The sequence below is a fragment of the Anneissia japonica genome, unplaced genomic scaffold, assembly GCF_011630105.1.
Source record: "Anneissia japonica isolate Jap-2015-1 unplaced genomic scaffold, ASM1163010v1 scaffold401_len1656234_cov178, whole genome shotgun sequence".
Lineage (NCBI taxonomy): Eukaryota > Metazoa > Echinodermata > Crinoidea > Comatulida > Comatulidae > Anneissia > Anneissia japonica.
Window position 1 is genome coordinate 206584 of NW_022745982.1, and position 22686 is coordinate 229269.

At 36.0% G+C, this 22686-nt stretch overlaps 2 protein-coding genes across 2 annotated transcripts; one reads left to right on the plus strand and one right to left on the minus strand.

Moving 5' to 3' along the window:
* On the minus strand, positions 1 to 8913 carry LOC117120146. The gene is made up of 12 exons (XM_033265166.1): positions 8792 to 8913; positions 7564 to 7641; positions 7297 to 7444; positions 6466 to 6661; positions 5553 to 5665; positions 4833 to 5094; positions 4057 to 4203; positions 3338 to 3553; positions 2461 to 2600; positions 2187 to 2357; positions 1537 to 1592; positions 1 to 1202 (listed from the first exon to the last, which is right to left on the minus strand). The coding sequence occupies exons 2-12, from the start codon at positions 7613 to 7615 to the stop codon at positions 1045 to 1047; spliced, it is 1659 nt and encodes a 552-aa protein (XP_033121057.1). The 5' UTR covers positions 7616 to 7641; positions 8792 to 8913; the 3' UTR covers positions 1 to 1044.
* Positions 8914 to 9244: 331 nt separating this feature from the next.
* Positions 9245 to 11663, plus strand: LOC117120144 (serine protease 23-like). Its single transcript, XM_033265164.1, has one exon. It carries the CDS (start codon positions 9444 to 9446, stop codon positions 10662 to 10664), a length of 1221 nt encoding a protein of 406 aa, XP_033121055.1. The 5' UTR covers positions 9245 to 9443; the 3' UTR covers positions 10665 to 11663.
* Positions 11664 to 22686: the final 11023 nt, after the last annotated feature.

The window sequence follows — 22686 nt, forward strand, 5'->3', positions numbered from 1 at the left end:
GCTTCCTAAAAAAAATTGCTTGGAGCATGTCTATTTACTGTGAAATTGCTCATATATATATATATATATATACACATATATGTACATATACATCATGTAACCCAACATGCACTGCTTCAACAAAAATAAGATAATATTCATCAATGTTCCTTAGCCATCTTTGGTATTATCATTCTAATAAATGACATCACTTTCTAATTACAGAACATGGCAAAGCTCTAGACTACCTTACTGAGATGAACCCATTCAATCACTCAGAATTTTTCTTGAGAATGTAGAATTCTTTATACAATTTGACTTCCTTTACAACTCACTGGAGAAAATGAATGTGTTTACTATGATATGGTATGTTACACCTGCTTACACTGGTGAAATGCTTTGCAAATGACATTTGGATCTTAACTTGGAGTACAACGATGATGTCTACGTTTGACAGCGAGCTAAAAGGACCAGGTGTTGATAAGGGTGATTTAAAAGATGGATTGGCATTACATTCTTTTTGCATTAGACACTGATCACTAGACTGATTAAAGTATTGCTTTATAAAAACCAGGACGGTGGTTACGAAGCCCAAAAAAATTATTTGGGCCAAGATATTACACATACTTATATATTAGCTACTTAAACCTAAAAAATGTTGATAAATATGAATACTACATTTAGAAAACTTTAGTGTACATATATTCAATTCCATCAGATATTTATTCCTATACTTTTTTGTTTTAAGTTACCAATGTTTCTTAATTCATACTTCCACTCCATACTGGTGAGCTGTTAATTTAGGGCATACTTCATTATGTTGTCACTCAGTAGTACTCTAGTCTAAAGGTTTTATACTCCTTTTCAGTCCTTTGTTTAGTAGCATTCTGATATTGGTTGGTGGAGTAAGCCAGAAAATATCTCTCCAACTCCACCACTGAAAAACAGTCGTAACAATCTTGACCAGCATGCAGAAAAAGACATGAAAATATCACCTACCAGTTATCCGGTCTACAAAAATACCTATTACTTCTATTGCTTCCACTGATGAATATACTAACACCATCAGTTAGCAGGGGAGGAAATTGAAGGATTAGGGACAACAATCTGAAATTTATCGATAGGCCGCCCTTGTTGTGGTGATGGTCCAGCCAGCATGAGGTCTGCGGAAAACGTAATCTCATACGGATCTTGCTTTGAAGTGGTAATTTTTATTCTACTATCTGTAAAAAAAGAGAAAAAACGATTCTCTGAATATTTAAAAAAACAATAGCTAATTGGTGTTATATTAAACATATTATGAAAACCACACCCAGACGAATTCAACTCTGCTCCCAGTGAACACTAGATGTCGCAACTCCATCCTCTGATTGTCGGAGGCAGTGTGAAAAGGATCGTCATTAAAAACAATCTGTTGCACATGCATTGTGGCGCTGCGTTCCCCATTTTAGGATCGTGTAACCCGACGATGGTCGGGCACAATGAGTGCACGGCACTCATTTTTTGTCCCTTTATACATTTTCTATTTTTCCTATCTTGATTTTTATTGCCCTTTACCTGTAGCATCTTCAGAAGCACCGCTTGTACCAATGTGTTTCCAACCTGTCCAATAACTAGCGAAAAAAAAAAAAAAACATTAAAAGTTCAACAATTATGTAATGATGCATTGTCTGGTTAAGATAACAATAACAACAGTGAGAAGGAACAATGAAAAAAAAAAACATAATAAATATAAAATAACAATATACATAAACATAAAATAACAATATTCATATATAAAAATCGATAAATTTTAAACCATCTTGCAGCTATTCTATAATAATATGGTGAGTCGTATGGCCAAGCGAAGAGCAGGGGCGCCGCAACCTACAGGAATAATATCGGCGCTGGTTCGAATATCACGCTTGCATATGGTTCTGGTGGTAGGACAATTCTTCTCAAGGCACAGTGTACACAATGGCTTGCGTGCATTATGAACCCAGTACATCATTCAAGTCCAGTAGGAGGATACCCCGTTGTACTGGTACAGACAGCCCCTGTGGCGAACGACAAGAGTTGCTGTTACCGGGTACCGGGTCACTACAATACAATATAATTTGTATTGCAGTGACAATTTTATCATTACTATATAATGAAATTTAATGTAAATTACTATTGATAAGTACGCAAAGGAATAAGAAATTTTGAATCCATTTCAGGAAACTTACTCTTCAAAATTTAATCCAGTTGTCCACTCCAGAAGTTCATCAACTTCACACTCATCAACTGCCAGAAGGCCTTTATTGTCCAAGACCGACACCATGCCTGCAGCAGCCCCCTCTACCATTGAAGCTGTATCTGCATCTCCACTTTTTGACTTCAGCATACCTTCCCTATACCTGTACATAATGAAGATGAGCATTGGGATTGAGTATAATAAAGAATAGTGGGGCACAAACAATATGAAATCAATAAAAATGTAGTCAAGTATTTGTTACTTACATTTTTTTTAACCACTCAACTTTCTTCTTCCTCTTCTTTCTTTCCACATCTTCTTTTCTCTTGAGTTTTGAATGATGGAATTCTTTTGTTACCCTTGAAGACTCCCAAGAAACGGGGTCTTGGTCAGCCCCCACCAGTAACTGCACATAATAGATATAAACATTTAAAGACCTTAGATTGAATATTAAAGGTATTGAATTCTAATGAAACACAGATTGTTTACTATGAAAATTCATCAATCACTACCCAATCTATGGTATAGAAATAGTACTATTTATGAACTTGTTAATTGATGAGAAATAAATGTCCTTATTCTAATGGACGGACCTTCCCACTAAACCTGGTCCTTGGATTTTTGATATGATTCCACAAAATGACAACATAAACGTGTGCAAACACATGCGTTGGTTGGTAACACATGTTTGTGGGAAAAATGTGGATTCATGGCCCTACACCGATTGGTCCGTTGTAAAGTTTGTTTGACACTTCAGAAAGATCCATTACCGAGGAAACGCTAATAACTTGCTTATATACCAAGTAAGCAATTTACATAATAAATCATATTCTTTAAGTTTATTAATCAACACAAACTAATTTATCTTTAAGTACTATTCCAATAAATAGTGGCGTATCAAGAAGGGGGAATGCAGGGGGGAGCATTTACCTAAAAAAACAAAAAAGCTTGGGCTTTTTCCAGTTGCCTCTTCCACTGGAAATGTTCAAAGCAAAAAAAAAGTAGTTAAAAGTCACCTTATTTTGCGAGCTATCACCCCTCATTGAATTATTGAGCCCCCCACATTTCACTTTTGCACACCCATCCCCCTCTAGATAAGCCACTGCCAGTAAAACCTGAATGTTACCCCAATCTAAAACTTACCCTATCTGAGACCAACCTCCATCCGTTATTTTCAAATCTCTTGTACCACCCCTCCTTGTTTTTACTCAGCACCTGTGTCTTGGTTTTATTGTGAACATCTCTAGCGGCTGCACGTTTAGTGCTTGGTTTTGTGTAATCCTTCGGGCTGTTGGCACACATGTCAACTATGTTATGATGAGTATATATCTTATAGTAGATATTTGGAGGAAATCTATCCTACAACGATGGACAAAAAAATCTACATATTAATATAGTACTTAATACATATGGATTTGAGGAAAATTACAATAAAGAAACTAACATGTACATGTAAGACCTGCGCTTTACATGACACCACTCATTGGATTTAATGTATTTAATGATTGTAAGTCATAAGGGCTCATTCACATTTTACCAAGCAGTGTATGTACTCTTTTATGAAAATATAAAAAAGATGATCTGCTGTATATCATTATTTTACTATGTACTTGTTTTGGGGGAGGGAGGGCGGGGTTCACAGAAATGCGAATGAATCACAGTGGCGGATCCAGGAATTTGAAAGAGGGGCCCAGGGACTACAGATGGAGGGTTTAGATAATTTATGATTATGGCATCTCTAGATGGTTGAAAATGACACTCTCACACTTTTCTTCTCCTTCCCCCCCCCCCACCACCTGAAATGTACTCTCTTGAAAACCCCCTAAGATAACTGATTAGTCAAAATTTGAAAGTAAACTTACCCCAGCCAATCTGAATTTGATATGAATGCCTGCAGCTGCATCAAGTAATGCCGCTTCCTTCGGATTAATACACTTGAGCATCATCGAGGGATCCCCTCTACGTCGGAAGTTGATCAAATCACGATAGTACCGGTAAACTTGTACATCCTGTCAAAAAAAATAAGTCATAATTCTAATCTAATTTAAAATACTTGTATATTTTTAAAAATATATATTTCTATGTAGCATATTATTATTCATACATTGAATAAACATAACTATTCATAACAAATATTTACAAAATAAATAATTATAATATTATTAATTAATAAACCGTCTCATTCTAATTAAACGCCAATTAAAGTCCACCTCCAATTAAAGACCACTTTTCTATGATTCCAAATTAACACATGTAATTTATCTTTATTATTCTAATTAGAGAATTTAAAATACTTGTATATTTTTAAAAATATATATTTCTATGTAGCATATTATTATTCATACATTGAATAAACATAACTATTCATAACAAATATTTACAAAATTAATAATTATAATATTATTAATTAATAAACCGTCTCATTCTAATTAAACGCCAATTAAAGTCCACCTCCAATTAAAGACCACTTTTCTATGATTCCAAATTAACACATGTAATTTATCTTTATTATTCTAATTAGAGACCACAGCTGCTAAAGACCATGAAAACCCTGATCCTAAAAGCGGTCTTTAACTGAGAGACCTGCATAATAATAAAATCATAATAAAGAAAGGAACTACAAGATACAGTAGCTTACAATGTGTCTACGCCAGGCTCTCTGTATTATGACAGCTGCATCTTTGGGTTCCAGGGGACCTACCCTCTTCTTTTTCTTCTTTGTGTAATAGATGACTGGTGCAACAGGCACAATTGGCTTGGGGGAGAATGATTCAGGTGATGGGGGAGAGATAGTCACAGACTTTTTACTAGAATAGGTCTTATTTACTGAAGATAGAGATCGCTTTCTACGTAGCTGATGCCACCAATTCTGGATATAGTTTGCACAGAAATGTTCGAATCTGGAAGAATAAATGAAAATGGCTTTATATCAAGGAAAAGGTGATATTCTGGTTGCGGACAACCTGAGTGAATAATTGAATCTTAATTACCAGAGAGAAATAAAAAAACAATGAAAGTTAATCAAAAATTGATACAGCTACCTGTTCAACTTATGATGGGTCACCCTCGATACATTTTAGAAGACTATTATTATGTTGTTTTTTATCCTTTGCTATACCCCTAATAAGAAAATAACATGGAAGAAAAAAAGACTAAAAACTGTCAAAACACAATAATAATTATTATTACTACTATTATTATTAATGTGGTGCCTTCTCTGTGTGTGATATTTATATTTAGAGCATACTATAGTTAGCGTCAATTCATAACTGGAGGTGATTACCCTCTGTCAGTTGATATGAAAATAAAATTTTAAAAAACAAAAAACAAATTATGAAGGATGAAGTAATTTGCTTACGTTAGGATTTGTTTGTGTCCTTTCTTTGTGGCTGAATCTCTGTAGTTGTTGTAATATTTCTGTAGCCTTTCTCTCGCCGCTGCTCCTTTGAATCTAACTTTTGAAGCTGATTTCTAATAAGATAAAGAAAATGAAAGTGTAATTTCAAGAAAGTTAATTTTCGATACGAAAAAGGAAAATAAACAGTAAACATATATTTTTTAAAGGTTATTTTTAAAATGATGATACTCAGTTTCATGGCAAAATGGCAATAAACCAGAACAAATACCAAGTACGAAGCTGGCAAACGAATGCATAATGTAACCAAAGTATTTTGTGATTAAGGCAAAGTAAGCCTAAATGAAAGTGCAATATAAATAATTAAGTTAAAAGTTCCCACATATAAATACGGTTAATCGAAGAGGCACATTCTGCACCTCCTTGGTTAAATTATAGTTCAGCTGTTCCTGAGCATTGTAAAGCTATAACTAATATGCCATGCTTTGCAGTGTCTAAGAATAGAAACAAATTCTTACGTATTACGTACGTGTTGTTGGAGACTGGTTGAAAATCTTTACAAATTCACTTTACTCCTTTAACTGTAAATTATTCAATAAACAGAGAGAAAGTTGAATTTGGTCCGCGGTAGCACTAGCAGGGGTTCTGAGGTAACAGGCCCCCAACACAGAAAACCATGATGCCCGCCAAGGACCACTACTTCAAGAAAAAGCAGTTCCACAATCTGAGGGTGCCATTTCTGGACCTATCCTTAAAATCTTCTTACTCATCTCAGCCCCAACCATGACAGGGTTGATGTAGGTGTGGACCTTAGATCCATCAACGGGGAAACTCTGGCACTGCTACTACTGTATTTAGGAAGAAAAATGGCATTTTTATGGTTCATTGCCTTATTTGGTCACTTAATAGTTATTACCTGTGATACTACAATTTTAGAACTTGAAGCAACTGGTGATTTGGCAAGACTTTTAGAGGATGACTTTTTGATTGGAGATGAAGACTTGGATCTTGGAGGTGTGGCCACATCAAGTAACCTGTGCTCACTAGACTTAAACTGGCTGTACACTACCTCAGTGCTTAGGTAAGGATGCAATCCGGCCAAAATTGCACACCTGAAACAAAAAACAAGATATGTTTAAATGGTTGTATGAATTTGCAGGTATTTAAAAACAGGGATGTAGTTATGGAGAATGGAGGTGGGGACACCATGTTTTATAGTTTTCCACCCAGTCTATCTAAGGCTAGTTTCATGGCCATCAACCCACCTATATTAATCCCCTTTCCCCTCAATTAGAGTTTACCAATGTTGTCCCCCACTCAACCTTATAATGTCTACCACCCTTAGATCTACAGCTACAACCCTGAAAGAAATAGCCTATCTTTCAGAGATCCTGTATTATCATTTAAAGTGCAGATGAATACATCTTCCTCTGCAATTACAGGAAAAATCATTCATATAATCTTTTCATGGTACTTTTATCAATCTTCTAATAATTGATTCACAGATGTTTGCAAAAACAATGTCTTTAAATCAGCAAAAAACCAACATGTTTTACAACTGAGCATCATTGCAAATTAGAGATACAATCTTAAATGTTTTATGAATAAAAGCTTTACAATATCTTGATTGGATTTTTGTGTTTTATCCTATTTTATGACAGTCAGTATAACTTTAAAAGTGAGAGAAAAACAAGAATTATGTCAATGTCATTTATCAGTAATCGACTTTAATTCAGTTCATCCCTACCTTACACAGCTACCTCTCCATAATCTCTGCAGCTCAATTGCAGCTGCCAAACTGACATCCTCAGAGCTGCTGCTCTCCCTTATGATCTTCAGCCGTTCTGATTTGGGTAACCTGGCAAAAACTAGCACTTTGTTATTAGCCTCATCACCTACAAAAGAAGCACAAGAATTGACAATGATAAAACATGAATGCTTTCAGGTAAAATATATACAAAAAATGTGGAAATTGTTTAACTACAAGATTTATATGTTGTTGTTTTTTTTTTACCTGGGAAATTTACCAAATCAAGTATTGCCAGTGCTTCCTTTTTACTAATCATTTTGGTCTGTTCAAAAGGTTCATTCTCTGAAAATCAGAACAAAAAAAATATAACCCTTCCAATTATTGAACACATAAAATCATTACTAGGATATTCAAAACTGTAGTGTTAACTTGCACAAACATGTAATAATACACTGTATTATTGTATAAAAAGATATCAGATTAAATAATATATCAGTTGATGAATATATTATTTAAACTAAATTATAAAAGAGATTTCTGGAGGGAACAACACTGAATGAAAGACTTTTATTATATAAAAAGATATCTGATTATAATATAATATAATCAATTCATTATAATGAATTAATTAATTATAATGAATTCATTATTTCAAGTTCACAATTTCTTGTCAAATAGATTGACATTGGCAGTAACAACATTGAATTAAAGACATACATACAGTATATAATTAAATTTAAAGAAATAATGAAATACTAAAAATCCTGTTGGAAATACAGTAATCTTCGAAATACCCTTAATAGAGATAAATGACAGTAAAACAAAACTTAATTAAAATTAATTATATAATATTACAAAACATGCTTAACGGTGCTCCTTATTATGGACCTCATTCGTGTTGAAACCCGACTAAAATGCCTTGCATATAAAAACCGGCCGAGGTGTGACGGAAATGAGGTGTGACAGAAATGAGGCGTGACCGAAATGATTGGCTACCAGTAATACTATACTAGGGAAATCATAAAATTGATTACCAGCTGATTTGATATGTGTATTATTACATATTTATTATAAGGTATTATAAAACATTTTTATTATAAGTATAAAACATTTTAATATCAAATCAGCTGGTAATCAATTTTATGATTTCTTACTTCTACTAGGCCTAGGCTATAGTAAGTAGTACCTTGCATGTAGTTGGCCTAGGTTAGGGCAAGAGCCTAGGATAGGCCTAGCCTAGGTTGGTAGGTAGCCACGCTACAGGCCTAGCTAGGCCTAACCTCTCTATGCTAAGCCCAGGTCTAGCCCAGCTTTAGGCCCAACATTGACAAGGCTCCTCCTAGAGTCAGGAGGCCTAAACATACAGCTCTCAGAGCTAGGCCTAGCCTAGGCCTATTGGCTTAGTAGCCTAGTCTAATATATATTTTAGAATTAAATTGCACAATAAACTAATGCAGAGCTAAATAGACGCATTTAAAAATATTAAACTTACAGTAAACTACTTTTCTGATTTCACTTTAGTCAACCGCTAGGTGTTACCTTGGAGATCTATTGAGGGCGCTATATACATTTCGAGGACGATCAAGCAACAATAATTTTTGTCTGGTGATACTATAAGTTCTTTGGCAGCATACTTTGGTACAGTTAACAGTTGCTTGGCTCACAAACAATATAAGAAAGAAGTCCGCTATAAGACCTATATTAAGAAAAGGGAAAATAATGCATGTTTTAGTAGCGCCAACAAACGGAAATAATTAATCACATTTAGCTTCTGAAGATTATCGCAACATGATTTGCGAAATGCGATTGGTCAGTTGCAGTAGTGCATAACTGATTGGTGGAAATGATCCAGGGTGAGTTCTTTCCACCAATCAATCAAGTTTTGGCTATGCACCGCCCACTGTAAGAGTCGGTGCAATCAGAAAGGTTTTGATCCCATAACTATTTGCTTTCATTATTAGGCTAAAATTTCTTGATGAGATCTTCTCATTCCGGGCTCGGTAGCTTACGCCCGTGGACATATTTTTGTATTGTTTATTCGTAAATCATTACTGGGAGTAGATTCATTTGTGTTTGTGATAACAGAGGAATCTAGCCTGGGATATGCCCTACTTTTAGACAGCACATTATTATCAGGGATTTATATGTACACTACTAAAAGGCATTATAGGAAAATGATTTCTTTACCTATATGCGTTCTTTTATGTCTAGGCATTCCACGTTCGTTGGCTTTCCAAGAAAAACAAACACGGGTACAAGGCATTGATTTCAATTTACCGAAAGATTCTTCGCTCCATTTGGTTGTAAAAGAGGAGCAAGCATCATTTGGCGGTGGATTCGGATCCGGATTTAACTTGACATTTGACTTTGAAGAAGAAGAAGAAGAAGAAGAAGTAGCTTCATCGGATGTTATCACAAAGGAACAAGCGGAGCATGAATTATCATATCAGACGGTCGATGAAGATGGAAACCTGAAAGACGTCCAAGTGAAACTAAAACATGCGTTCGTTGATTACGTGAACTCGTACAATGATAAGTTAAAGAAGGCTGCGACTGCATGGGATCTTGTACAGCGCAAACGCAATAGACGCAATGTCTTTCAAGAGGATACACGCTTTCCCATACGTGAAGCCGAAGCATTTGCAGAGCTACCATTTTCAGCCGTTGTTGCTTTCAATATTGAATGCTCAGGAGTTTTAGTTGGTGAACGGCACGTATTGACAGCAGCACATTGCTTTCATGACGGCAAGAGATTTATTCACAAGACGAAGGATATACGTGTAGGCTTCAGGAAGAACAAAACGCTTTCATCATATGACATCAATAACAATCCATCGAAAGCTTTTTACTGGATACGAGTGGCTAAGATCAATCTACCTGCAGCGTGGTCCATGCCTCGATACAGCCGGAAAGGTGCTTTTCTTCCGGTACCACTTCATGATGATTACGCAATTATTGAACTGAAACGCTCACCTGATGATCGGGAACCATTAGGATTTAGCATAAGTTCGCATATGAACGCTGGTGCAGGAACACGCTTGAACATGGGTGCGTTTGATGACACATTGGATATATCTGTAATGATGTACCGCTTTTGTCCAGTGGCATACGAAGAACAGAGCATGACGTACATGTTTTGCGATGCGAAATCCGGTGCGTCAGGCGCGGGCGTTTATATCCGCCAGTGGAATGGCTACCTTGGAGAATTCGAGCGTAAAATTGTCGGCGTGTTTGTGGGAAGTCACGTACTAAGAGAGGGGAGTGGTCGTGAAGAAATAGTGAACGCGGCATTGCGCTTGACTCCCTTGAAGTTTGCTCAGGTGTGTTTCTGGGTCACAGGATCATATAGTGACTGTCATGCTTAATTCCCAATTGCCAGCGATATAACGGATGGTACTTGAATACATAGTAACATTTAGAATAGTACCACTGGTTGGAAAGAAAGTTGATTTTTTTTTCAGTGCTTTTAGGTTAGATAATCGAAAGTTGAAAACTGACCCAGTGAAATTATATTCTATTTGATCCTGAAGTTATAATTCATTGCGATATTTTAACGAGCATCGTCATAAATCAAGAAAGGAAACCATAATGAAATTAACATTGGGGTCTTTTAAAGGGAAATTCAAAACATTTTGTAATTCACAATATAACCATGATTGCTCATTGATAAGTTTAGACCTTTAAAATGGATTTTATCAAAACATATTGTACATATTTCATTATAATTAAATTTATTCGAGGTGTTTTTTTTTTATCAATTAATATTTTGAAACCTCGTGTACGCATTTGATCAATAATTGAAATAAACTGTACGATTTTTAGTACCGTAAATAACCTTTTAATCCTTTGTTTATTGAGTAAAATCGCTTCACAAAAAAAAACTAATAATTTAAACAAAATCAATTTTCAATTTAAAAAAGAAAAATATATAGGCTTCAGTTACGGTATGAACTTCCACTGAAATTTGACACATTTTCACCAAATACCCCGGCCTGTATACGGTTTTCTCATCTTTAAATTGACTACCATACTACCGTAGTCAATTTATGTTTTAAAAGAACAGAGACTATTCGGCAACATGCATAATAAATACAGTAATAATAATATGTTACATTTATAACTCCACCCATTATTTACTTGCGTTTAATTAAATACGGTATTTCCAAGATTTTAGGTTTTCGTAGTAAACGTGTACGCATGGGCATTTGCAAATTTTACAAAATGGGCAGTATTGAATTTGAGCATGGACAAAATATATTTTCTCCATGAAGTTAAATGTTATTATTTAGGCCTATACTGCTGTTATTTTGAGACACAATTTGCTCTTTCCAATATCCAATTAAAATCAAAAACTAAACAAGTAACTCCAATGTATTCAAGGTTATTTTTCAAGTTGTTTCGCTCAGCACAGACGTCACTTTTATGTCAACGATCTTGAGCTGATTAAAGATAAATATAAAAACACCATTAATTAATTTGCTCATGTCAGGTATCGAACTTGTCGATGATTTAAATTGGTCGACATTGAATGTATACAACAATTCTGAATAATATTATTACAGTACAGTAGGCCTACATAACAATATATGGGTGGCCATTAGGGCCAAAATAAACAAAATTCGCACCTATATACCCACATGCGAAACATCTGTTTCCACAAACAAGTCTTCAACTACTGTTAAGATATGCATCGTCTTTTAAATAAAATAGGAATATCGAATACGATAAACTTCATTGTAATGTTCATAACTTGAATTTGAAACAGGGATCATTCAAAACGGGTCAAACATGCAATAAAACAAACTCATGAAGAACATACTTGAAAAATTGCAGAGACAACTCTAAAATCACGTCACCTGTTATTGATTAAAGTTAATATTATGTTCTTACATAAAGCTTTTTCAATAGAAACAAAGGAATCTCAAGTATAGCAAACTGTACGCACATCAATATAGGCTAAAATTAATCCTCGAATTGTTTTTCTCCCAATCTGGCAACAACATGTGGAATACATAAGTTAATCAGATGTTTCAGTAAAAAAATCCACCGTCTGTCTTTACAGAGTTAGGCTTTTTCTGAAATGTTTTTATAGCGTCCTTGGCTATAACAGCAAATGTCGAGGTTGATGCAGAATTATTGAAAAAAATCATGAAAAGGGCACATAAGAAGCGTCAAATGAACGATATTTGGAGTCGCAGTAAACTAAATGTGATGATAACGGTTTAGTTTTTCAGAATCTACCATAAAATGTAAAAAAGTATCGATATAAGTGGCCTGAATTTAGATCCCCCTCCCAATAGCGACTCTGAACACTGATGATTATTGCCAAAAAGCATACAGACCTCGGTGCCCCCTTACTAAAGAACCTCCAATTAAAGACCATTTTTCTGTGCCCCCAAATTAACAGATGTCTCTAACAGATTATTACTCTATTAGAGGTCAAAGCTGGCAAATACCATGGAAACCCCGGTTCCAAAAGTGGTCTTTAATTGGAGGGAGATCTGTAGTTTGGGTAAAAGTCACTGGAATCTTGAACGTTTGGTGTAAGACCCAGGGGTGTAAGACCCAGGGGCATTGTAAAATGTGAACCATAATATAGGCATATGTCAGTATGTACTGTAATTAACAATTATACGTTAAACTTTCGACAACTTGCAGTATCTAAAACAAATACGTAAAAAAATAATTCCACATGATTTGCTATGCGGAGTACCAGAAGGATCTTCAACTTTGGCGTACTAATAATTTGGACTAAATTTGAAATTATTTAAACGGGAAATAATAATTTGATCTGATCACACTGTAATAGCCTACGTAATGATGTTATTGGAGTCTTGTGGTAGTCTGCATGCTATTTTTGAAATAATTGAATGGAAATCGTCATCCTGTAAAGTACGTGTTTTGTTTCAATGACTAAATTTGAATTGAATCTGACAGTAGTCGGAAGTTTAATCTGTCTGCTAAACAAGGCGTACTATACAGTGCAACTTGTAACGTTTCGCAGTTAGAAGAAATTTGTAAATTTCACGTCGGCTACGCGTTTTAGCGTCCACCTCTTCAGTCAAATCGAGGACCTATAGTAGAAGTGGTAACTGGTTTGGGATGTTCCCTTATTGTGGAGGTGCAGTGCTGATAAGAAGCAAGTATGTATTTTCATCGTGGGTTACAATCTACACATAGCCCTATATGAGCCATTACTGAAAACCAGTACGAGTTCCTATTCGTGTCTCTTCTCTGATGCGCAGCAAGATGAGAAGATAATTTCTGTAATTGAAATATCCTTTAAATTATGTCAGTATTAAAGTTTTAATCAATTGCATTATCAGGTGTGCTTGGTTCAATCACTAAAAATATAGGCATGATGGGAAACCAGAATAAACCGGCATACCGGACAACACGGTGTTTATCCAAATAACGTTATTTTTATTGCCAATCCATAATAGGCCTACTGTGGTCTAAAAAGCACAATTTGGGCCACATTAAGCCATACAAACTCTCCCCCTGAACCCTACCAGGTATTTTCATTCCGAGACCCTGTCCGCGGCTCTAGTCGGCCGCTTAGTTCGAACCCTCCTGTCGGGGCATGATGTGGGATCCCTTTCGGCAAAGTTAGCCACCACTGACTTGTACAGATAGCGATAAGATAAGGCCTGAGAAAAACTAATAAAAAAAGAAATAAAAACGTTAGTTTTAAACTAGACAAATAGATGGCTAAGTAAGATGCAGATGAACTTGGCGGTGTTGCGGTCTTTCTCTATACGGGCTGCAGGCCCCTGTAATGTAGACGTTTGATTTTAAAAATTTTGATTACACAGTGTAAAATAATTGTGAAGGATCCATACGAAAGGTCGTGATCCGGAAAATACTACCACACCCGCTAGTATATTTTCTACTTTACTTCTCCATGTCTGAGATTCTTGTAATGCACTGTACGGTTTGAAATCGTGGCAAAAAATTGAATTAAAAAAAACTAAAATTGATTTAATAAGCAAGTGTTTCGGTTGCAGCTTTCTTGGATAATAATGGTACACCGTACCGAGACTTCGTGTTGGTGTATACGGTTTCCTATCAAGTTACGAACTTTTAACTTTCTGTCTGTAACTAGAGGTTAAGCTTTTATCGACCGTTCTAGACCACGGACACGGACAGGATCATATTGTTCTACTGTATTAACACCTGTCGATAAGCCAATAGAGAATCAAAACGAATATTTGGCCTATTATTTTTTGTATTCCTCGAATGGGTGCGATATATCTTTTTAATATCTTTCACTGCATTTGTGTATAAGCGATCCTCTACAAAAATATCTGTCAGTGTTTTATGATGATGGCTTCATGGAGATAATGTTGTTTTTATATAAAATCTTAGAAACTCGAAGAATACATGTCGATGGATTTGTCTGTGTACTATGTAATTGCATCAACGTCTGTCACTCTATCATAACACCTGACTGTCAATTTAAAAAAATTACCGTAATTATTTTAATAATACACATGTAAAAGTTCATTTTCATCTATGATGGTGGTTTCTGTTCTCGTCGTCAATCAAATCTGGAAAATTATCAATAACATGATAATCCTAATATTCAGAAAAGAGTGATTAATGGGGTACATTGAAGCGGTTTGAAAGGTCGAATTTTTCTCAAGGGGCGAACTGTAGACCTATAACACCCATACCATAATTTAACCCTGACACTGAACACCGATACAACCTAAAATGTTTCTGCAGGCAGGGTGCATTAAAACTATATTTAAAAACATTTAAACATAAAATTAGCGACCAAACGGTAATTCTGTGATGAAACATAAGGCCTAGTTACATGAATATTATCGATTTTATTGTGAAGAAATAACATGATGATAAGCATAATCTTGAAGCACAGACCTATCCATCGGGCGTAAAATGCAGGGGTGGCCTCGTCGGAAAAAAGCTGCCAGCCCCCCCCCCCCCGGTCAGGGAGAAAAAACACAATTCGTCGGGAAGGAAAAAAAGTAGCTGTATTTTCTAAAACTCTAAATCGATTAATAAGCCTTTGAAACTCCTAAATTTTCATATTTTTCCTTGGAAGACTTTCGAAAGATATTGAGCGAAGCCCGACCACGCCCACTTTAGGTTGGACGTGACGGAAATGGAAGAATGAAGACAGCACGGTACTGTGGAGAGTATTGGAAGGAGCAGCTGATCTGAGTGCAAATGTTATGTGAGAGTTCGATGATCACACGTGAAGGGTGTTAGCAAAATAAGGTACCATATTAGGGGATTTTTAACTACTTAAGCGTTTTTCTTTTGTACAGCAAATTTCCAGTGGGGGAAGGGCGCCTGGTGTCACATGCCTTTTTTGGGGGTTGGGGGCTCAACCGACCCCTCCCCACGCACGTCATTGCAGTTGGATTATTTTAAGAAAAATTAAAATAGAAAAACAACATTGCCTGCTGGAACTGTTAAATATCTGAATTTTCCACATAACGTTGTTTTTCCAACACAGAGTAGGCCTACTAAAAGTTAGATAGGCTCTAGGCCTACCTTTAAAAATACATAGAAATAGTGGTATCCAGTGTGGGTCCAAGATATTATGTGGGGGGGGGGGGTGCGTGGAAGTGTTCTGATCGAAGCAAAGAACCAAATGCTGGGGGCCAGGGACCGCGAAGGGCAAACGGTGAGGGTTTACAATATGGCTATATAAATTGCAATCTTACGTGACCGCAGCCCGTTGCTCTCAAATAATATTGTATCAAGTGAAATTTTTATGGAATTGATGAATCAAGATGAACATCATATTGTTTTATAGCAGTTTATTCATTATACGGAACATTTTAAACCATGATGAATATATTTTATTTTGTATCTTAATAAGAATTACAGTTAAATTCTAGAAACATGAATAACCAGGAACGGGATTGTACTTTTAGCCATTGTGTTGCAACAAGAAAAGTGTGTAGAGAATACTTTGAGTTTGTATAAATGCCTGTGATTGCCAATATGTATAGGCCTACTGTACTGTAAACTAAAACTACACAATATATAAACATCCATTGAGTGATTTTAGAAGAACAACAGCGAAGCGAACATTTCTCGGTGGAATTAGAAGTCGCCCGTAGTTTTGCAAGTGAAAACTACGAAGCGGTTAAGCTGAATTCAAGCAATCATCGACATGTGAAATGTCAATAAACCTCATTAGCCACCTCGGGGAGGGGGGCAGTGGGGAAGGCCAAAATCTGGGGCCCCCGCCTACATTTCTATAGAATCAACACACTGTAAAATGTATCTGCTGTTAAAGATACTGTGATCTGACAAACGAAAACTTTCACTTGAAAATAGAATTGCTCATTTTTTATCATGTTTTATATTTGCAATTCATGATGATATCATTTGCCAAAACTTAGAAACGTATTTCAAGAAATCACAGCAAGGATTCGCTTCCTCTGGGTATACTCATATCCTAGTAAACACAGAGTAAATGACAACATTTGTGATGATAACTATAATAATTCAATCGGAGACAGTCTTAATTAAATTATTATGTAAATTCGTATTCAGAATAATTACTTTGGTTCCACCCCACCGGGATTTGTGAGATAAAATTCAAGCGTATTTCCATCTATCAAATAAAGGAAACATTTCAGCCTATGAGATAGATATCAAAACTGAAGGGTGCTTCTTTTGCGATGAATTGCTAATAATATTATGGCGGTATAGACAAATCCAATTGGGAGTTTTTGAAAGGGTGCCATTGCTGGGAATGTTCTAGTGTCCTCCGCCCAGAGCAGACTCGATATGACATGGACACCCCAACCTCATTTGTATTCTTTGAATTATTTTTAATCTAAACTACCGGTACATCACGCAATCTAGACTTTGGCTACAAGATGTAATTTATGTTTTATGGTTTGTATGTTTGAGTAAAAGTGAAGTGAACGAAATGAAATATGTCACTTAAAATTATAACCAACACTCTTATAAACGTTGGTTACATACACAGTACGATATATAGCCAACGTTTTTAAGTATACGCTGCTTTTCATTTAATAGGCCTAGGCTTTAATGTTCTGGGAAGAATCTTGATAGTAATCCTAATAGGCCTCTTATTAATCACACATGATAAGTAGACGTTAGTGTTTTTGCTAGACATATACATTAGACTTGATGTCCATTCCGAAAGACGAAACAGGCCTGAAAACTCTATGCATAAAATACAACATAATTGTGAGTTGTTGAAGCTTGAGTTGTCAGTGTATAATGACCAGCCGAAATTCATCTGTAAAAGTGAAAAAAAAAATCCTCCATATAAATGACATTATTTTTCGTGTCGACTCAATTCTCAACACTGATCTTTAGTGTAGGCCTATTTAAAGTTTATCTCTCAAAGATATTGATTCATCTCCGCACGACATTGCCGAAGACGCAGTAAGCTATGAGGCCTATTATTTTAGCACACAAGGATCACAGAAACGAAACCACAATTACTATGTGGATAAATATTGTTGTTACCACACAAGTATAGTACATTAGCCTAAGAACTAAATGCATTGTTGTTTTCTCAACCTATCGGGCTTACAGTAATTTTATAATAATTATTTTAAGTTTATATTTTCATAATTAGGCCTAATAAGAAAAAAAAAAAAACAGCAACAACAACGACGATGACAATGAATTTTTTAATCGTTTTTTAAAATTCTTTTTTAAATAAAAGATTTTTTTAAATTTCTGACGATGGCGAGAACGTTTTAATGTTTTGGTTAATAGGCTATAATGACATTAACGTTGCAGTAACCATAACAGCATAATTTAGTTGATAGTAATGATGAGGATAAGGTTAAAGATGAAGATGGTGATGACGATGATAGTAATAATAATGATAATGATAATGATGATAATAATGACTATAACGATGAAAATGAAAATGAAAAAAAAAAATGACAATGACAATGGAAATTGCATTGCTGATAATATCAATGTCGGTGATGATGATTGGATTGGATTGGATTAACCAGTGAACAGTTAAATTACTCGGTGTAAACACCAAGGATAGCCCAGGAAAGTCTAGAAGAAGACTTATTTCCAGTGGGGTCCTTCTGGTGGTGATTGGGCAGTACAACGGGAGACAATCCCCTACACCTTTCCGAAAGTGTACTGCGTTCTTTAACGTGCACATGGGCCATAAATGCACACGGGACCAACGGCTTAAATGTGTCATCCGAAAGACGGTACCGGTACGCTATTATAACTTGTATTTCAGACCTCCAGCTGAAATACAAGGAGAGGCAGCGATGGGAATTGAACCGGGACCTAAATATCTCCACAGTTCAGCGTACACACAGTGGCTACTGAGCTAAGCTGCTCTCTGATGATGACGATTATGACGATGATAATGACGACGACTACGATGACAATGACTCGGACACATGGCAATGAGACTGAAACTGCTGCATAATAATAATAATAATAATACAGAACCCCAATTGGGACATCTTCCTTCGGGACAAAAAATTGTCCTCTTAGTAGGGTGCCCCTAAAAAAAAGGTTGGTCGTAGAGTTACAATTTATATTAGCTACTTTAGTGACCAAAGAATGTCCTCTTAGGAGGGGCACTAGGCCTACTCTATTATTATAATAATACGACGTTAGGTCAGACAAACACAACTAAATAATGGGAGCACTGCTTTATTAGCAGTCACATCAATGATGTAGCCTACAGTACATGGCCGGCGGAACCGGGGGGGGGGCCGGCCCCCCCCCCTACTTTTTGGCAAGAAATATATAGTGCCTGGAGATTTTTGTATGATCGGAAATGTAAGAAAAGAAGGAGGGAAGAAGGAGGAGAAGGATGGGAAAGAGAATGTTTATCCAGTACCCGACCGAGTTACCTTTTCAATGACAAAGATAACATATAAACGATGTGCTAGAATGTAAGAATAACCTTTGAACTGCAGTTGATGTAAAAAATGAGCAGCTTATTCTATTAGAAGGTAACGAACCAAACAGTACATAAAATCTGAGAAAACAGGCCTTATACACATTGCTTGGTGGGGTAAAATTCCTATTTCCCAAACATTTTTCTATAACACTATATCTCTTCAAAACCCCATTTATCAACTGGGAACTGAGCTGGCTAAATTCTGTCTCTTATACACATCTAGATGTGTATAAGAGACAGCTATTATAACTTGTATTTCAGACCTCCAGCTGAAATACAAGGAGAGGCAGCGATGGGAATTGAACCGGGACCTAAATATCTCCACAGTTCAGCGTACACACAGTGGCTACTGAGCTAAGCTGCTCTCTGATGATGACGATTATGACGATGATAATGACGACGACTACGATGACAATGACTCGGACACATGGCAATGAGACTGAAACTGCTGCATAATAATAATAATACAGAACCCCCATTGGGACACCTTCCTTCGGGACAAAAAATTGTCCTCTTAGTAGGGTGCCCCTAAAAAAAGGTTGGTCGTAGATTTACAATTTATATTAGCTACTTTAGTGACCAAAGAGTGTCCTCTTAGGAGGGGCTCTAGGCCTACTCTATTATTATAATAATACAATGTTAGGTCAGACAAACACAACTAAATAATGGGTGCTGCTTTATTAGCAGTCACATCAATGATGTAGCCTACAGTACATGGCCGGCGGAACCGGGGGGGGGGCCGGCCCCCCCCCCTACTTTTTGGCAAGAAATATATAGTGCCTGGAGATTTTTGTATGATCGGAAATGTAAGAAAAGAAGGAGGGAAGAAGGAGGAGAAGGATGGGAAAGAGAATGTTTATCCAGTACCCGACCGAGTTACCTTTCTCGCAATTCACATTGGCGGATCTGGGGGAGGGGGGTCATGGGTCCTGACTTCTCCCTTGGGCAACAAAAAAATAAAGGGGAAAAAGAAAAGAATTCTAGACCTACCTTTTCAGGACCCGTGAGCTATTTTTTTTTTTTTTTTGTTACAATAAGTAAATTAGAATTTTGAAGAACATAAAAGTCATTAAAACACACTTCATCTAGGAATTAAATTTTTCCCGGCGGAGAACCCCCGCACCACCCTTTCTTTTTGGGATTTATCGATTGATGGAAAAAAGAATACGCATGCAACTACTCATTTATTTATGTATAAAAATAAAACATAAAATAAAAAAGTGAGAACAATTTACCTGACCGTTTTCAAAAGGGAAAAACTTTGAATTTTGTAGAACTTTAAAAGTCATTGAAAGACATTTCAGAAGTCAGGAAAGCTCATTTCCTGCCATCTAGAAATCGAAATTTTTCCGGGGGAACCCGGACCCCCTTTATCTTTGGAGTTCATTGATTAATTGAATCATTTTTAAGAGGGGGAGAACCTTGAATTTTGAAGAATTTAAAAGTCATTAAAAGACACCTCAGAAGTCGAGAAAGCTCATTTCCCGCCACCTAGGAATCAAATTTTCCCGGGAAAGAACCATAGGATCCCCCCCCTCCTTTTGGGACCCCCCCCACTTCTTTTTGGGATTTATCGATTCATGGAAAAAATATCGTATGCAACTACTCAATTTTTTTGTGTATGCATACACACATAAGACCTATCTACTGTAATAACAATGGGAAAATTTTACCTGACCATTTTCTGAGAGGAGAAAACCTTGAATTTTAAAGAACTTAATTAAATTTGCTAAAAGATACTTCAGAAGTTGGGAAAGTTAATTTCCCACCATTTAAAAATCAACATTTTCCCGGGAAGAACCTGAACCTCCCTTTTCTCTTTGGGTTCATTGTTTCATTAATAATTTTCAAGAGGGGAAAACCTTGAATTTTGAAGAATTTAAAAGTAATTAAAAGACACCTCAGAATTCGGGAAAGCTCATTTCACGCCTTCTAGGAATCAAAATTTTCCCGGGGGAGAACCCCCGGACCCACCTTCCTTTTTGGGATTTATCGGTTCATGGAAAAAATCGTATGCAACTACTCATTCATTTTTTGTGTATGTATGCACACATAAGGCCTATTTACTGTAATAACAATGGGAAAAATTACCTGACCGTTTTCAAAAGGGGAAAACCTTGAATTTTGAAGAACTTAAAAGTAATTAAAAGACACCTCAGAATTCGGGAAAGCTCATTTCTCGCCTTCTAGGAATCAAAATTTTCCCGGGAGAGAACCCCGGACCCCCCTTTCTTTTTGGGATTTATCGATTCATGGAAAAAAATCGTATGCAACTACTCATTTATTTGTTGTGTATGTATAAACACATAAGGCCTATCTACTGTAATAACAATGGAAAAAATTACTTGACCGTTTTCAAGAGGGGAAAACCTTGAATTTTGAAGAACTTAAATTAAAGAAGCTAAAAGATACTTCAGAAGTCGGGAAAGCTGATTTCCCACCATTTGGAAATCAATATTTTCCCGGGAAGAACCTGAACCCTTTTCTCTTTGGGTTCATTGATTCATTATAATAATTTTCAAGAGGGGAAAACCTTGAATTTTGAAGGACTTATAAGTAATTAAAAGACACCTCAGAAGTCGGGAAAAGATCTCTGTTTCCCCCTTTCTTTTTGGGATTCATCGATTTATGGAAAATTCGTATGCAACTACTAATTTTTTTTTATGTATGTATACACACATAAAGCCTATTTACTGTAATAAAAATGGGGAAAAATTACCTGACCGTTTTCGAGAGGGGATAACCTTGAATTTTTTTTAAATGTATGTATACACACATAACAGGATTATTTACTGTAATAACAATGGTAAAAATTACCTGACAGTTTTCAAGAGGGGAAAGCCTTGAATTTTGAAGAAATTAAATTAATTAAAAGACACCTCAGAAGTCGGGAAAGCTCATTTCCCGCCTTCTAGGAATCAAAATTTTCCTAACCCCCTTTCTTTTTGGGATTTATCGATTCATGAAAAAAAGAATACGTATGCAATTACTCATTTTTATAAATGTGTGTATACACACATAACAGGCCTATATAGTGTAATGAGAAAGTTCACCTTACCGTTTTCAAGAGGGGGAAAACCTTAAATTTTGAAGAACAAAGTCATTAGACACCTAAAGTAAGAAATCAAAATTTTCCCGGGGGAGGAATGTTGACCCCACCACCTAGATTTGATTCCAGATCTGCATGATTCATATTCCCATTCATCTTATAAGTGGGCCCCCTCACTTTGAAAAACGTTCCGCCGGCCCTGCAGTAAACAAGGCTATTTCTGTTCTAAAAAAGTAAAAGCCACCGAAAAGAGCGTGGTAACAGCACCTTTACATACTTAAGAAAACAAGATATCAATGACAAAGATAACATATAAACGATGTGCTAGAATGTAAGAATAACCTTTGAACTGCAGTTGATGTAAAAAATGAGCAGCTTATTCTATTGGAAGGTAACGAACCAAACAGTACATAAAATCTGAGAA

Bases quoted from the DNA above. Each gene is read 5' to 3' on its own strand.
- LOC117120146 (XM_033265166.1), bottom strand. From the start codon at position 7,615: ATGATTAGTAAAAAGGAAGCACTGGCAATACTTGATTTGGTAAATTTC. The intron at 7,445-7,563 runs GTAAAAAAAAAA...CTTCTTTTGTAG, and splicing joins TGATTTGGTAAATTTCCCAG to GTGATGAGGCTAATAACAAA. The intron at 5,095-5,552 runs GTAAGCAAATTA...TTATTCTTCCAG, and splicing joins GGACACAAACAAATCCTAAC to ATTCGAACATTTCTGTGCAA.
- LOC117120144 (XM_033265164.1), top strand. From the start codon at position 9,444: ATGTACACTACTAAAAGGCATTATAGGAAAATGATTTCTTTACCTATA.